Raw genomic sequence first — 16963 nt, 5'->3', positions numbered from 1 at the left:
CAAGAGTAGATTTGTTTTGTTAAACATCTGCATTTACTAAATTTAAGAAGTCTACAAAATTAGAGAATGTAGAAGAATTGTTATTTTGATCAACGTTTTTCTCCTATGGTACCTGTATTAGAGTAACCTTTATTTATTGATTGATTAATGGTGAATTGAACATATGGTGGACCCTATTGTAAACAAGTGTATATTGCTTTATGGTGTCACAGTTTTGTATTGAGTTGTGCTTGAAATGTAGGTTACTGTAATTCTCCAATCTGTTAATACATTCTTCAATCAATCAATCAATGATTATCCTAATTGCATAGCATAATGAGTACTTTGGTATTTGCATTTTGCAAATTGTAGTTTGCTGAACATTTTTTGATCTCGATATGAAAAAGTTGAAAACCGCTGTTAGATGGTCCTCTGCTGCCACCTACTGTTTCACGTCGTTTAGTTTAATCAGAAACAGAAAGCAGGTCACCGACACTCAGCTTCTACAGTGCTCTAGTCTAACTGAAAGTGACTGGAGATTCATTTCTATCCTAAAGCCCTTGAATGATGGAATGTGATTATTAAGGATTACTGTGATAGCACATATCACACATGTTACATGTATACCATAATTCATGAACATGACCACTTCAAATTTAATATAAACACAATAAATGTGTTACTGTAGGGCTATGACTTCATCATCAGCCACATGTGTAAGGATCATGACTCATGTCTGATTTGTAGTCCTTTAAAGGGTTTGGGAGACATGACTAAATGTCTGACAAATTACAACTACTGTATTAACATATACTCTACCATAGCATACTCTACCATACAAAACTATATTTTTTAAAATATATATATATTTATTTTTTAATTTCCATTTCTGGCTTGGATTATTTAGGACAGATTTACGCAACTGCAAAGACAAAACGGAAGCAGGGAGGAGACAGACAACCGCTTTACTGCCGGATCATTTTCAGCACTTCCTTTGCAGACTGTACAGTATGACATATAAGCAATTGAACATGGTGTGGGTCAATAGTCTGGCTCAAGATACCACATTGTGACACATTGGGAGCTTGTATCTCTTATTGGCACTGCTCTGCGGCGACATGGGCATAAGGGCTACGCTTGCATGCGGGCCCTTTTGTCTAAGACAAATAATGAAGAACCTTGAACCTTGTATGCAATTTCCGCTATACTGTACTATATTAAATGGGGCTTAAGTGGTTAATTCATGAGGTAACTTCCCTTCCTAGAAATGTCAAAAGTGCAATATTCGTCTTAAAATGTAGTGGAGTGAAAGAGAGTATCCAAAAACACAAATACTGATACTCAACAAAATGTACTTCAGGACAGTACTGCAGTAAACTTACTTTGTTGCTGTCCACCACTGCACAGGACTCATCACAATATGTATATGTCATCTTCAGTGATTCCCAAACTATTTAGCCAGAGACCCAAAATAGAAATTGTATGTCTTCCCGGACCCAAACTAGTGAAAATAGCTGACCTACAAGCTAACAACACATTGCGGTGCAACGTGTTGTGAGCTTGTAGATCAGCTATTTCTTCTTTTATTTGTATGGAATACAAAAAAATAAACGATTCAACCAGTGATCTAGAGTTCTATTGCAGTATATAGCTTCACTGATGTGACTGATTAAATTTAATATCTCATCTTTATTGAACCGTATTTCTGTCAGAATTCATTTTAAACAAAGGCAGAGAACGACGGCATTATTTGAGCACAACGGAGAAGCAACAATGACAGAGTATACTCTGCAAAACGTCTTTAGGTGTGTCTTTGATCCAGAGGGTCCAATGAGAGGATGGTCTGCTGTGGGTTTCTCTACAAGTGTCGTGTAGTTAAAAGGTTTTTCTTAATTTAAAACGGGAGTGGTCTCAAGTGGAGCGCCAAGACAACGCGTCCAATGGGAACTTAAATAGTTCTTCCTGATATCGCCCTATTGGCTCCTAAGTGCTGAGGTCAGAGGTCATCATGCAACTGTGGATCGTGGGTATCTGGCATCTCCGATTCTTCTCCTTCTTCCTCCTCTGGTGGTGATAGAATAAAGAAAAAGTTCACATATTTTTTGTAACTTTCACAATACACACTAGGCTCATGGTGCATCACATTAAAAAACAATAGACATTAAAAAAGGGGCAAAGCAGTTTAAGAGAAGACAACATTGGTAAAATAAAGTGCGGATGCATTCAAAGTGCAATATAGATAAAGTGATATTCATCTCTCAAGTTGTTGGGGACAGTATATGGTGAGCATTCAGGGTTCCGAGGGTGTGTAGAATGTCACTTTGAAATACTAATATATCTAAAAACACATATTACCCACGTAAAAAAAACCCAGGAAAGTGTTTCTTGTCTCCCAAACATCATTAAAATAAGATCTGACACAGGGGTGAAAAATGGGTTACAAAATCGTGGGATAAAAATTATTAAAATAAATCTGGTAGCAAAAGGGGTGAGGTGGTTAAGTGGCTGAGCGGAGCGACGGCACTGACCTGTCTGTGGCGTCGGGACGCACTCGTCCCCGTCCTCCTCCTCCTCGTAGCCGGCGGCGCAGACACAGAGATGACTCCCCTTAGTGTTGACGCACTCCTGGTGCTCCCTGGTGCACGCCGCCTCCTCCTGGGAGCACTCGTCAATATCTGGTGACGCAAAACCACCCACTTACTTACACCTCCGCTCAGAGAACACGTATACGGCAACTACAGAGCCGTGACCGAGTCACTGTTCTGCACCGCAGTCGGGACACGCGTCGACTCGTGAGACTTTATGCTGCGTTCATGCGGGCAGATGCAAAGATACAAAGATTCACAGCACATTTGTCGCTTTGTATCTGAAGTTGAAGCCTTATTTGTATCTTTTGTAGCAGCTACAAATGTCAGATTTGCATTGTAGCTTCACGTCGCTGGCTTCCAGTGAAAATGAACGGTAGACTGCATCTTTGCTTCTGCCCCATGTGAACGCAAAATTAGATCTGCTATAGTAGGACGTAAGCTTTGAAGGGGTCGTAAGCGATATGCTTTTCGTTTTTTGTTTGCTGATCAAAAGTTGAAGCTCGATATCCCAACAGTTAATCTGAGGACGACCTAGAGAGAGGGGCCACCGAATACATTTTGATCCTGTGATGTTGTCAAACTGATCCAAGAATCCAAAGCTGAGGAATCCTGTAGTCACATAAAATTAAAAAAAAACATAGCTTGGAACAGTATATTGTGGGATCTCTCACCAGTGCAGGTGCTGTCTACATGGTGGTACCCGCTGGCACAGGACTGGCACTTATCAGGCCCCGGCCCGGAACAGCCAGAACACACCTTGTCACACACTGGCACACACACACACACACACACACACACACACACACTTCATGTTATATTGAAAAAATAATATATATATATATATATAGATAGATAATTTATTTTTGTGTCATGCACCCAAGGCGCCCAGCCCACATGGACTTACACGACACACCATACAAATCATTGTTTCAATATTGCATTGTGTACAAGAAACAGTTTCTCTTTTCTTTTTCCTTTTCTTTACACAAACAAAACATTCTGCCTTTTTTCCCAGGGGGTTGTCATTTTACAAAATGTCTTAATTCTTCATATAATGGGCAGTAAAACAAGAAATGAATTTCATTTTCAATTTCTTTCAAATCACACACTAGACACACGCTGTCCTCCACAGGAGTACCAATGAATCTACCCGTTTCTAAAGCTAATGGTAAGGTCCCAGAATGCAGCTGTGCACAAAAAGATCTCTGACTTTTGGATTTATTGTCATTTTTGTGTAACATAAGGTTTAGGGCCATAATTATTATTAATAAGACGATATGTTCTTAGTTTTGGTTTGTACCATAAATCAACAGCCCAAATCTCCTTATATATATATATATACAGTATATATATATATATATATAGTGCGTGAGAGCAATTTGTTCTGTCCATCTATGTTGTTAATCTCTCAAGAACAGATTCCGAGCTACGCTACTGCATCTGTCGGCAGGCGCATTCAGAACGTGTACAGTGAAGCAGCTTGTGAGTGTCGTTTGTGGTCTCACCTTTACATGAGTACGAGCCGTCCGTGTTGAGGCAGTACTGATCTTCTTTACACGGCGGAGGATCCGTGGAGCACTCGTCAACATCTGACAACAAAAAAAATAAAAAAACAATAGCAGTGATGACCACAGATCTGCAGGCGCAAACCAATATAATATCACATTCCTGTCTTCACAAACCTTTATCATGTAATTATGCTCTTTTCCTCTGCATAACTTTCACAGTTCCAATAAAATGTGCTCTACATTTTCTGTGTCGCCACAGTTCCTACACGTGTTTGCTCTCTGCCTTACCCATAACAAACGTGTCATGTGCTCTTTAACCCTGTATGGCCCTGACCCCAAAGTCTTGTAGACCGGGCTTATGTATGAAGTTAAAGTATGTAACGGAGGTCTGTGGCATGTAAGAAAATGTCTCACCGACACAAGCCTCCTGCTCGTCGTCCTCCCAGCCTTCCTTGCACTCGTCACAGTCCTGATTGGTGGCCCCGGTGCACGTCTTGCAGGACGTGTGACATTCTGTAAGAGAGAGAAAGAGGGGGGAGGGGGGTTCACACAGGTCAGCTACCTGTCACTCACTTGCCATGCGGTGTTAATGTCGTCGACTAAAACGACGACGAAAAATGTTCATCAACTACCTTTTTGAAAATAATAATTTTGAATCTTCTCTTCTGGGCAATCCCTGGATTTTCAGATTTGGGGTTTCCGCGGCCAAAACAATGCATCAATTCGGGAGGTTCTTGACATGAAAGCGTTTGAGAAGCACTGCTTTGAGCGTCGCGTCACGTTAACTTGACGCTCACCTGTGCAGAGTGAGTAGGAGGAGTCGTTAGTCTCACCTGTGCAGAGCGAGTAGGAGTCGTTGCGGACTTCGTTGAAGTGTCCGTCTTTACAGTCCAGGCAGAAGTCCCCGGTGTAACCGCTGTTACAGCTGCACTTCCCGTTCCCGCCGCGGGATCCGTCGCCATCGCAGACTCCATTTCCGTGGCAAGGACTCTCGGACCCGCCCACGCAGGCTTCAGGGTACATAAATAAAAATAAACAAACAAATTGATATTGTGGCAACTGTTGGGACAATATTATAGAATAAAGACACCACTTCATGCTGGCATGGCATTAGCTCCCTCTCGTCGAATATAACTACAGTATGTTCTGATCCCTGCTTTCTGCAGAGAGAGAACTATACCTTGACCACCGACCTGCATGTCCTGGTACTGTGAGCTCATAACGTTAACGTTTACGTATCTTAGAAATGCAAAGTGTCAACATTCTAATTGATCCTTACCGTTGCAGTCTGGTCCAAATGTTCCCTTTGGACAGCACACTTTGGTGCTTTCAATACAGAACCATTTATGCAGGTCTGGGTGCTTCGTTTTCCTGCAACAGGAAGGAAAGGAAGACATTTATTTCTATTCATAATGTTCCAATTTCCAACGCCAAAAACACAATTAAAAATTTTATTAAATTATTCATTGCAATTATCTGTGTGACAATTAATCGTCAACTTAAATGTGTAATCGTGACAGCCCTACGAATGACAACATGCGCCACAGACACACACAAATGTCACACCTCTGATCTCACACACCTGTGTAATCACTAGCACACACACACACACACACACGCACGCACGCACGCACACGTACCTCTTGAACCACCAGGTCTCAAAGAGCTCCTCGTTTTCCTCCACCATGCGGTTGCATTCAAAGCTGCTGCTGTCACACAGTCCCTCCACGATCTCCACCAGACGGATCTCACTAGTGTGTGACACGCAGAGGAAACCCCAAGAGAGATGAGAGGACCGCTACCACAGAGAAACTGTTGTCTTATTTCAATCACTATCACACGTACAATATTTTCTTGGCCATAGGGGATCTTACAGTATATGAGCTTCAGCTTATGGCAACACCATTGTAGATGTCTCGACGGAAGAGCAGGGAGACCACCTCCAACCTAACCTTGTGTCACCAGGCTCCGCCGAGGAAAGCCTGAGCCGTGTGATCCGGTTTACTTTAGGTTCTGGTTGGCGTCGCATTGTTTTTTGTTTCTTGCTCTTATCAGAAATCGAAATTCAAGTATAAAATGTAAAGATATTTGACATATATTTTCGTGAACGGAAATTACAAACCAGATGACAGCTTCCTTTCTCAGCTTTCGTTCCAAACCCTACCTACGGTATAGCATTCGGAGATTGTGGAATAGTTCAACCACTGCACAGTTAAAATAGCCTTTTGTTCATAAAAATATGTTCCACATAGTAGCTTTAAATTAAAGCTCAGGATTTTACGGTGTATTGCGTTTAAAGAGTTGTTCATCTCAGTGTTGTCCAGCTGTACAGACGACATAGCGAGTGACCTCTGGTGGTGTCGTAAAGCAAACAGACTGAAGGAGCGTTTGTTTTGTTGTGTCAGTCAGGCCAGGGTGACCTGATTGGTTCTATGCAGAGTTGCAGACGCACGTGTCTCCCACCTTGTCTCGTATTTGGACAGTGTTCTCTCCTCCCAGGCCGTGTTCCCTCCACCAAAGTTCTGCTTGGCTGTCCTCTCGAACCCCTGACACACACCAAACGCACGTATGATGAGTACACTTGAGTCTCGTATTACAAGGAAGATAGACAGACAAACAGAGAGAGAGCTCAGGTGAAGAGACGGAGAAGGAGACAGAGACAGGGGGTTTGGTTTGGTAGTTGGAGACAGAGAGGACCTGTGGTGTCGCGACACACCGTGCACAACTACTGTATGTATGTCTAGCCAATAGCCATAATAGAAGAGACAACCTCAAAAGTTGCCGCCCTCTGACAGGTGGTGCCATCTTGTGAGGTCCTCTGCTATTACAACAACAATCTATTAATTAAGTGTTAATAAGACAGGCACACGCACAGACTAACACACACACACACACACACACACACACACACAGAGAGGGGCACAGACAGAGGGGGACACCACACACACACACACACACACACACACACACACACACACACAGAAAGATCAGTGGTTGTAAAGGTGATAATTTGCAGGTGTTTTTTTTAAAGCTCCATCCATGACCTCCGTCATCCAGTGACAAACCCGGTACACACTACTACTACACTCACCTTGTTGAAGTCGTCAGTGATCTTCTCGCACGTCACACACAAGCTCTTAGCATCTCTCCGTTGTCTCGCACCGGTGCATTGTTGTAAGAGCACAACAATGACACAACAACACAACGCCAGCCGCGACACCTTCATCTCCATCATCATGATCATCACGCCAGCGGGTCGATTCATATACAAAGTTTCATATCAATAAACTCGCGCGTACACACACATATACTGTACATAACCATGCGCACACACACACACACACACACACACACACACACACACACACACACACACACACACGCACGTTAGCCGCGCGACAGTAAGTTTACAACCACCGTGTAAAATGATATGTTCCGCATGTGAACGGCTCGTTGTTGCATCCAGTCATTAAATCATAAAGTCATAATAAATTTACATGATGCCTGGAGCCGGCTGAGGTGGTTTAAAGCGTGTGGTTTTACACTTCCGCGTCATGCTCGTAGAGAGTATTGTGGCCTGCTGTGGTTGGCCAGGACGGCCGTCAATCAAACGTGACCAATCCGAATCCGCCACGCGTGGGACAATACTCCAAGGGGACAATGGGCAATATCCACGCCGAGACGTGGAATAATAAAAAATGAATATTACATTATAATTACGTTATGGATATGTATATGGTGTCAAAACAGATATTTCATAATTGAAATTTCTGCTGTCTATTTGTTGTTATACATTATTTATTACACTTATTATATTATATAATACGTGTAATAAATTATGTATAATGTTTTATCATAATGTATATATGATAAAAGTATTTTTAAATATTTTAAAAGGTCACTATATCAATTAAATGTTTTCCTTTTATACACAACATTATCTTTAACTTTAAAGTTTGAAATAGCAAATAGTATTTTATAGAAACCTTCAGAAATGTACTACATTATTTAAACCTCTATCTTACAATCTAATCTTTTAAAACATTAAACATTTAAAATGTTGAAATAACGTGTCACGTGTTCCATCGGTTCCATCTGTTTGAGTGGAGCCGGAGGTGGAACTATGGAACAGGCGTGGAACAGACGTCAACATCCTGCCTGGCTGACCGGGCTGGAGGTGTCATGGCTGAAAAGAGGATCATCTCTGATGTTCCTCTGTTGCTTTTACTGATCAGCGTCAGTCTGTCCCATCTGCTGATCTGTCCCTTCACCAAAGTAGAGGAGAGCTTCAACCTCCAGGCGTCCCACGACATCCTGTTCCACAGGCTGCACTTTGACGAGGTTAGACAGCACAGTCTAGAGATTCTAGACTATTCATTTGTTGTTGTGCTAAGCTAACATGCTACAGTACACAGACAGCCAGGCAGGCATATTCAATCAAGTCAAGTTGTATTCTGTTTATTTTCATTTTCATATAAGACATTTCATGTGACAGGACCCCATAAAAAGAGCAATTAGGCAACACATATTGGTAAAATTGAAACCCAAAAAAACAATAAAAATAAAAAGGACTATTAATAATACAATGATGATATGAATAACTCACACTCACACACAAGTTAGATTTTTGTCCCTGTAGTCGTCTGAAGGTGGCTTGAGCCATGTGAGGCACCGCTGAGCCATCTAAAGCGAGTCACTGGCGAGTGTAGCGAAGTCACCTTCAGTCCACTCAGCATCCTCCGAGTTATGTACCGAACACCGATAGGGACACAATCGTAAATCATCAGGAATTGAAAAATATATTTTTTTCAGGAAATTAAGAAAACCTTATTTTTTTAAAACAAAGCAATACTGCGCCTCATCAAAGTTGATTTTGTGACTTTAGAATAGATATTGTCAATTACTGGCATGAGATGAGATGGGAAGAGTGGAGTTAGTTGCTTTAGTAGACAGTTTGACGGTCCAATGGAGTTCAGAGGTTTAGTCCAAAACGTTTTTGACTACTTTCCAATTGGTTCAATATTTTCAAAACAACAGCACACAGACGTAAAGGGTGTTCAATAGCACTCATTTATGCAAAACAAAAACCTCAACAATGGAGTTAGGTGGTTTCCTCCCGACAGCAATGTGTCTCTGTGTTTGTCTTCAGTATGACCATCATGACTTCCCTGGTGTTGTTCCACGGACCTTCCTGGGACCCCTGGTCCTTGCCACGCTCTCCTTCCCTGCAGTGTGTCTGGCAGCCCTCCTGGAGATCCCCAAGTTCTACACCCAGCTGATGGGTATCTATTTGATCAACACCTCTCATACTATACAGCACTGTTGTGTCCGAATCACTCAATGTACCATAAATCTTATTCTGAGATCAATGTTAATTCTTACGGCTGTAACTAATGGTTATTTAAAAATATATATTTTGCCAAATACTTGCACGCAGTACCACGAATGCACACACCTTGTAATACTAATTTATCTGCAACCTTCCAGTGCACAAGACTGACTTGTTGCTGTGTGTCCCGTGCAGTGCGAGGCTGTCTGGGCGCGTGCGTCATCGGAGCACTGTGGCACATGCAGAGAGAGGTGCGGAGGCAGTTTGGTTCTCTGGTCGCTGGCTTGTTCTGTCTCACCTGCGCCTCCCAATTTCACCTCATGTTCTACAGCACGAGGACACTACCCAATGTATTTGCACTGCCCATAGGTATGGTACATAGACTGAAGTAACACTACCCAATGTATTTGCACTGCCCATAGGTATGGTACACATAGACTGAAGTAACACTACCCAATGTATTTGCACTGCCCATAGGTATGGTACATAGACTGAAGTAACACTACCCAATGTATTTGCACTGCCCATAGGTATGGTACACATAGACTGAAGTAACACTACCCAATGTATTTGCACTGCCCATAGGTATGGTACACATAGACTGAAGTAACCTCTTGGCGGTCGTGCAAAACAAAGTACTCAGTTCTATCAATACTGCAATATAGAAATACTCTGTTACAAGTAAAAGTCCAGAATCCGGAATGTACTTGAGTAAAGGTATTGGCACGACAAAAAAGTAAAAGTAGTCATTATGCAGAATGAAATTTACATTTTTTTATTAAACTTTTTTAAAGATTTGTTTTTGGCGTTCCTGCCTTTATTGATAGTATCAAGTGAAGATAGACAGGAAAGAGGGAGAGAGAAGGGGAGAGACATGCAGCAAAGGTCGTCATGAACGGGACTCAAACACGCGACATGCTTTCAGGCCAGAGCCTATATGTGGCATGCACCTGGACCACTTGGCAGCGGGCAAGCTCACAGCTTGTAGATCGACTATTTTCAAATGGCCAAAAATGTGGTTAATGTATGTTTAATGTATGTGGTTAATGTATGTTTCATAATAATTACCAAAATCTAAAGTAAATTTAGTGGAGTAAAAGTACAATATTTGGATGAGAGATGTAGTGGAGTTAAGTAGAAGCAAAAGTACTCAAGTATAGTACTTAGTAATTAGTTACTTTTCACCACTGCCTTTTGGGATTGTTTTGCTCAATCAATCGATTTTATTTATACAGTGCCAAATCACAACAAGTTGCCTCAAGGCTTGTACATGTAGAGCATGTTGATTTATATGATTCAATTTAAGTTATGCAAGTTATAATAACTCCCCGTAACAGCTGACAAGGATATACATTTTCTTAGAGTATGCCAGCCACAGTGGCCAGGCTAACGCATTCCAAAATTCACTGGTCATATTTAACAGGCCAGACGGTATAAAAATAGGTTATGTCTATCAGTGATGTCTGGTTACCTGCCAACATTGCAACATTGGGTAGACAAACTTCCCAGCTAGTGAAAAGTCTAGTCAAAAGTCGACATTTGGCTTTTGGCTAGTGTTAACTTTACCAAAAACGGAGTAGTTGGCAGCAATGTATGGAGACAAAATATGAATCAATGTTGGGGAATATGGGGGGGAATATGCCAAAAGCAATTGCTTCAGAAGCAGCTGATTTCCATGTATATGTGATTTCAAGCCCTAAAGCAGAAAACGGGCATGACAACTGCCACTCCATTTATCTCCACAGTTCTCTTGGCTTTCACATCCTGGATGGCTCACAAGAACGGCTCCTTCATCAGCCTCTCTGCGTTGGTCATCATCGTGTTCCGCTGTGAACTCTGCCTCTTCCTGGGTCTCATGTTGCTGATGTCACTGCTGAGCAGGCGGCTGGGGCTGATGGGGCTTTTTTCGTATGCCGTGCCGGCCGGGGCTTTGTGTCTAGGTGAGCAGTGCATGCGTAAAAGTATGCACGTGAAAACGTTTGTTTGACACCATGACACAAACACAACATTTACACCCAACCCAATGCTAATAAAAAATCCCGCCCTGCAGCTCTGACTGTCGCCGTGGACTCGTTCTTCTGGAGGAAGTGGCTGTGGCCTGAAGGCCAGGTTCTGTGGTACAACACCATCCTCAACAAAAGCTCCAACTGGGGAATATCCTTCCGTAGAAATGGATGCCTGGGCACAATCAATCAGTAATGATGAGGAGTATTTATTTAGATCAGTGGTTCTCAAAGTGGGGTCCAGGGACCCTCTGGATTCCCCGAGGGGGTTACAAATGGACTCTTAAAGGTCTGTAACTAAATCTTTGACATTTAAGGGGTTATTATTACATTAGTGGCTGGTAGAGCAGCCGGATGGGAACCGTGAGATTCCCAGTTCGATCACGGGCTCCCCCAGAGTTTCCTTGACTCCTTTGACAGTCAACACTAGAGACTGTCAGTGTAGGGATGTGTGTGAATGCGTGAATGTAATGAACAATCTATGTAAAGCGCCTTGGATGAAGGAACTATATAAATGCACCATCATTTGAGTCAGCTAAATGTTCAAAAAAAAAGAGCCTGATCGATAGGGTTTTTGCTAATACATAAACACTATTTGACTTTTCTGATGGCATCGGTAGTGGCAGTAATTCAGTATGATAATCAAAGTGATCTCTCAGAATCGGACCCAAACATTTTGTCGGACTCTAGTCAGTATTATGGCCTTCCACCGGCTGCCTTCGTCCCCCAGCTCTCCTTGACTCTGGTCCGCCCAGTAAACCTCTCCGTTCCTGTGGTACTTCTACTCGGCGGTGCCGCGGGCCCTGGGCTGCACGCTGCTCCTGGTTCCCCTGGGCCTCCTGGACAGGAGGATGAGGGTCCTGCTGCTGCCCGCCGCAGGCTTCATCCTCCTCTACTCGCTGATGCCCCACAAAGAGCTGCGCTTCATCATCTACACCTTCCCCGTGCTCAACCTGGTGGCCGCCCGCGGCTGCTCTTTCATGTAAGACCATGATAGGGGCATGAGACCTGGCCTAGCTGGTTGTTTTCCAGTTCCGATTTAAAAAGAAAACTACAGCAGAATAAAAACATGGCAGGCTGCATTACTAGGCTGATTAATTTTATTAGCTGCAGTTGTGTTGCGCAGGTCACAGTGTATGCTGGCTAGTCAAATTAATGAATGGGTTTGTTCGTTTTAGGTGTGAATGGTTACTTACCTCCATAAGTCTGTTATTTGCTCAAATCAAATCAGACATGACAGTTTGAAGGTGAAACGGTAGAGACATTGTTTTTTGTGAATAACAATGTTGAAAGAACAAAATATTATCTGTATAGCCTTTTTTCATGAATATACTTGATGTAAACGTAATTGTTTGACTCCCAAACTATGGAATGAACTCCTCATTGCAATTAGAACTGCAGACTCACTCCCAATCCTCAGCCGTAGTCTGAAAACTCACATCTTCAGACTTCACCTTAGCCCGTGGCACTTGCCCTAGCCTTGATGGGCTTTCAAGCATATGGATTGCAAATTCTAAAATATGTATTTAGTCATAGCATTCTATAGTGTATACTTGTAGTTTCATTGTACAGCATGATCTACTGTTACGGATGTTAGTCTACTGGTACTTATGATCCTAGATAATTATGGTATATTACCCTGTGTTCTTGATTACTGTAAATCACTTTGGATTAAGAGCGTCTGTTAAATGTCAAATTGTGTAGCCTTATAACAAAAAGTAAGGTAATGCTCCAAAGCTTTAAAATTAAAATAAAATAAAAAGTATTGGCATTGTTTGTCGCGTGCTGAAAAGAACATCATAGGACGAACTACCCATCATGCTTGTAAGTTAGCTAACTGTGTGTGTGTGTGTGTGTGTGTGTGTGTGTGTGTGTGTGTGTGTGTGTGTGTGTGTGTGTGCGTGTGCGTGCGCAGCCTGAACAACTACCAGAAGTCGTGGATGTATAAATTGGGTTCTCTGGTGGTGGTCGGACAGCTGCTGACCAACGCGGTGTACTCTGGCATCTCTCTGTACGTCTCCCACCACAATTACCCAGGGGGCCGAGCCATGCGAGAACTACACAGGCTGGTGCCAGCCACAGTGGGTGGGTATTGCTTTCAGATCACTTTAAAATGTATTTGTCACTGCAGTGTTCTCCACATCAATCAAGACTGAGATGTGACACAACATGGGAAGGTATTAAAATATAAGACATAAGATCATCGCTACTTATTCTCCTACTCTTTTTTTAAAGATATTTAATTTGGCTTTTTTTCTGAAAAACAAATCAAACCATATCAAATACCTTCTGACATAGAGAGTATTTAAGAGCCTTTCCTTTGAGCCAACATGCACAATAGCAGCACCCTCACTCTGTTTGAGTTAGTAGCATTGGTAACACCTGGGTTTACCCTACTATATGGCTTCAGTTAATTCATCATAATAATTTTGTTAGAACTGATAATTTATGTAATTTAGCTACATTTACACAGTATTCTAGTATTTGTAGTAGTGTAGTAGACCTTTTGATCACCAGTGATTATCTCAAAGCACTGGCAGTGGCATTTTATGTCCGGCAGCAGATTTAGTTGTAGTTTTTGAGCGATCCAGATTTTGTATGTGTTTGTGCTACAAGCTAATAAACAATTAACAGTTTCACAAATATCTTTCCAGTCTACTGGGCTAATATTTGTACAATGCTGACCCAGGAACAATTAAACCATTATATCACTTCACTAAATAGTGTTCATTGTGAGGCAGTTCACACAATGAACACTAGAGTGCACCTTTGGACAATACATGGGCTTCTTTTCTTTTCAATTCATTTATTATTATTTTATCTGTTGCACATTGTCATCTTTTCTTGTACATATGGATACCAAACTGGGGAGTCCTCCTTGACATTTAAGTTTGAAAAGCAGTGATTTACAGCCCATAATCATTGTGATGTGTTTTACACCGTCAGATGTCTTTGTCCACATCGATGCCTACACTGCTGAAACGGGAGTGTCTCGCTTCTTAGAACAGAACAGGAACTGGAGGTGAGTGTGTTTATCTTCCTTCTGGACAGAGCCTGACCCATACCACATTTTTGGGTCTGATGCCGATCCCGATTTTGGTTCATAGATGGTCAATATTTTGACCCATTATGATTGGCTGGAATGACATTTGTAATGATTTGATTGGCTGAGCACAGAATGTGATGTGTGTTGATGTAAGATATACGAGCGCCCCTCACTTCTTCACACAACGTGGCGTCCTCAATTCACCCTCTTTACTTCACGGGTGAATTGAGGACGCCACAAGTGATTAGCCTGAGGATTAGCCTTGAGGATAAAAGGATTTGAAAATAAAAAGTGATGACAGAAAAGTGAAGACGTAAATTGTGAATGGCCAGAATGAGATGATGTATGAGGAGATGTGATGATAAGAGCGCCCCTCACTTCACACGGGTATGATTCTTTTTTTTTTTACTTTTTTTACTTAATAAAAAATTAAGTTAATGAATCCAAACAACTTTTTTATCGATAAGAAATAAACACAAACAATACTGTATTTAATGTAAGCACTTAAGCCCTATTCTGTTCCCCCATAATAGCAAATATACAAGTTTTAAATATGCCATTTTTGAAAGTTTTTGAAAAGGTTTTAACGTGTTTGTCTATAATGATGACATGTCCTAAATAGGGACGCCAGGTTTATAGTGGTTAAAAAGCGGGACACACTGGCTTTATAATTGTGATGAACATACGTGCAATCCCTTTCAATTCGTTTTTCATTGCTCATTTTAGTTTTTTATTGAGTTTCTCCTTTTCTGACTTTATTTTAGTGTCCGTTAAGTAAAATAACTTATCTGGCCCTTCACTGTTAACTCCCCCCCCCCCCCCCCCCAAAAAAAACCCCCAGATACGACAAGCGAGAAGACCTAGGCCCCGAGCATCCAAACATGAAGACCTACACGCACCTTCTGATGGAGGCCAATGTCACCAAGATAGAGCTCCTGCAAGGCACGCACCAGCCCCTGGCCTTCATTGAAGGTTACAGTAACATAGTCTTGCACACGCTGCGGTTCCCCCCCTTCACTGTGAGACTGGAAGACAAAGCCCTACTGATGGAACGAAAGAACACCCCCGACCAAGAGAAAGATTGAACAGTCACATTCCTACAGCTGCGGCTGTTTGTGTCTTTAATATCTGGTGTTTTCTCTTCCAGTGACCAAAAATAACAGACCAAAAGCTGATGTTGCTATGTAATAAACGTCTGTTGTCAGAGGGCGGCATGTTTGTGCTATAAACAGTGCTTTTTCTTAAGTATGACCTTGGGAGACGGCAGCACACACACATTAAACTACAGGTCTTCTGAAAAGCTGCAAATGGCGGTGATTATCAACCCTTAAAACGGATACAGGACGAGGGGGCACCTAAATATTGTGGTCACCTCAATGTTAAATTGGCACCCCCCCCCCCCCAGATAAATAATTTGGATGTACAGTATACAACATGATTTTAACATTATCAGACCTACATTTACCCTACAACTTCTATGTCCCAATATGACTGGTTAGCCACAGGTTTTGTAGCAATTGTAGAAGTATAAGGCTTTCGATATCAAATGTTATCAAGTACGGTATGTTCACATCAGACCTTTTTTTTTCTTTTTACATTTTGGAAAGGTTCCCACAATGTTTAGGAGCCCACTCTTCTGGTTATTCCCATAACCATATGAACCCTAGCGTCCCAATTCGGGGCATATTAAGTGTACATTCAACAAAAATAGATCAGCTATTTTTGGTGAAGAGAAAATCAGACCCCTCTGAAGTGAGTGGTGCTGTACTGTACAAGCCCTCCTCCCTGGCCTGTGTGTTGCAACAGTGACACTCGGACACACACATAGCTGTCTATAGGAGTGGTTGTACCACTCAAAAAGGAGAGGCATATATGGACTCCTGTCATTTAAGTTTGGTATATGGGGTTTTAAGTGGTTAATTAAAAAGACCCTGTTTGATATGCATTAGGCCACTATCTACACTGTAAAATCCTGTGTTAATTTAAAGTATTTTGTTCAATAACAGGTCTTTCCAACTCTTTAGTGAAATAAAATGGCAGGTGGGTTACACAAATGTAATCAATCAGGAGAGGGACCAGCACAAAGAAAATGTATCAGATAACATTTTTAGAGTTAGTTCGATTGTGTACAAGTTCTCTCTACTGATTGGATAAAATTAGTGTCCTGACATCAAAATGTATTTTTGGTTTACTAAAGGGCTGGAGAGACAGGGATAAAACCGTTACTGGACACCAATACCCCTCTTAGTGTGCACACATTTGATAAAAGAAAAACATCACTTACACCTCCTTAACTCAGGGTTTACAGATCAATTTGGTTTTCATTCACTAGGATTCATTTAGCTGGGGAACCCCATCAAGGATCAGTGCTGAGAACCGGTTCTGAGATGAATGTAAATCCATTGGAGTGACAATGTTGCATCATTCTTAGTAAAGTAGTTATACTGGTTCCTTCATGTTTAAAGGAATGTGTGCTTTAAAAGGCCAATTATCCATTGCAATGTTATTAC

At 41.8% G+C, this 16963-nt stretch overlaps 2 protein-coding genes across 5 annotated transcripts; one reads left to right on the top strand and one right to left on the bottom strand.

Annotated features, from left to right (window-relative positions):
* Positions 1-1648: 1648 nt before the first annotated feature.
* creld2 (cysteine-rich with EGF-like domains 2) lies at positions 1649-7623 on the bottom strand. 4 transcript variants are annotated; one of them, XM_080757251.1, is made up of 11 exons: positions 7420-7623; positions 7167-7385; positions 6539-6621; positions 5716-5826; positions 5355-5446; positions 4909-5085; positions 4490-4588; positions 4073-4156; positions 3239-3334; positions 2499-2654; positions 1649-2043 (listed from the first exon to the last, which is right to left on the bottom strand). In XM_080757251.1, exons 2-11 carry the CDS (start codon positions 7338-7340, stop codon positions 1976-1978), a joined length of 1140 nt encoding a protein of 379 aa, XP_080613377.1. In that variant the 5' UTR covers positions 7341-7385; positions 7420-7623; the 3' UTR covers positions 1649-1975. The 4 variants fall into 4 exon arrangements, with proteins under 4 accessions (XP_080613377.1, XP_080613376.1, XP_080613375.1 ...); XM_080757250.1 differs by having other exon boundaries at positions 7426-7623; XM_080757249.1 differs by having other exon boundaries at positions 7167-7623.
* A 624-nt stretch (positions 7624-8247) lies between these two features.
* On the top strand, positions 8248-15682 carry alg12 (ALG12 alpha-1,6-mannosyltransferase). Its single transcript, XM_080757244.1, has 9 exons — positions 8248-8416; positions 9225-9357; positions 9600-9773; positions 11150-11344; positions 11455-11559; positions 12167-12389; positions 13323-13492; positions 14354-14429; positions 15295-15682. The coding sequence occupies exons 1-9, from the start codon at positions 8258-8260 to the stop codon at positions 15536-15538; spliced, it is 1479 nt and encodes a 492-aa protein (XP_080613370.1). The 5' UTR covers positions 8248-8257; the 3' UTR covers positions 15539-15682.
* The last annotated feature ends 1281 nt before the right edge of the window (positions 15683-16963 follow it).

The sequence above is a fragment of the Protomyctophum bolini genome (genome assembly GCF_963924005.1).
Source record: "Protomyctophum bolini genome assembly, chromosome: 23".
NCBI classification, from domain to species: Eukaryota; Metazoa; Chordata; class Actinopteri; order Myctophiformes; family Myctophidae; genus Protomyctophum; species Protomyctophum bolini.
The sequence above is the reverse complement of the archived record's forward strand: the minus strand, read 5'-3'. Positions and strand labels throughout refer to the sequence as shown.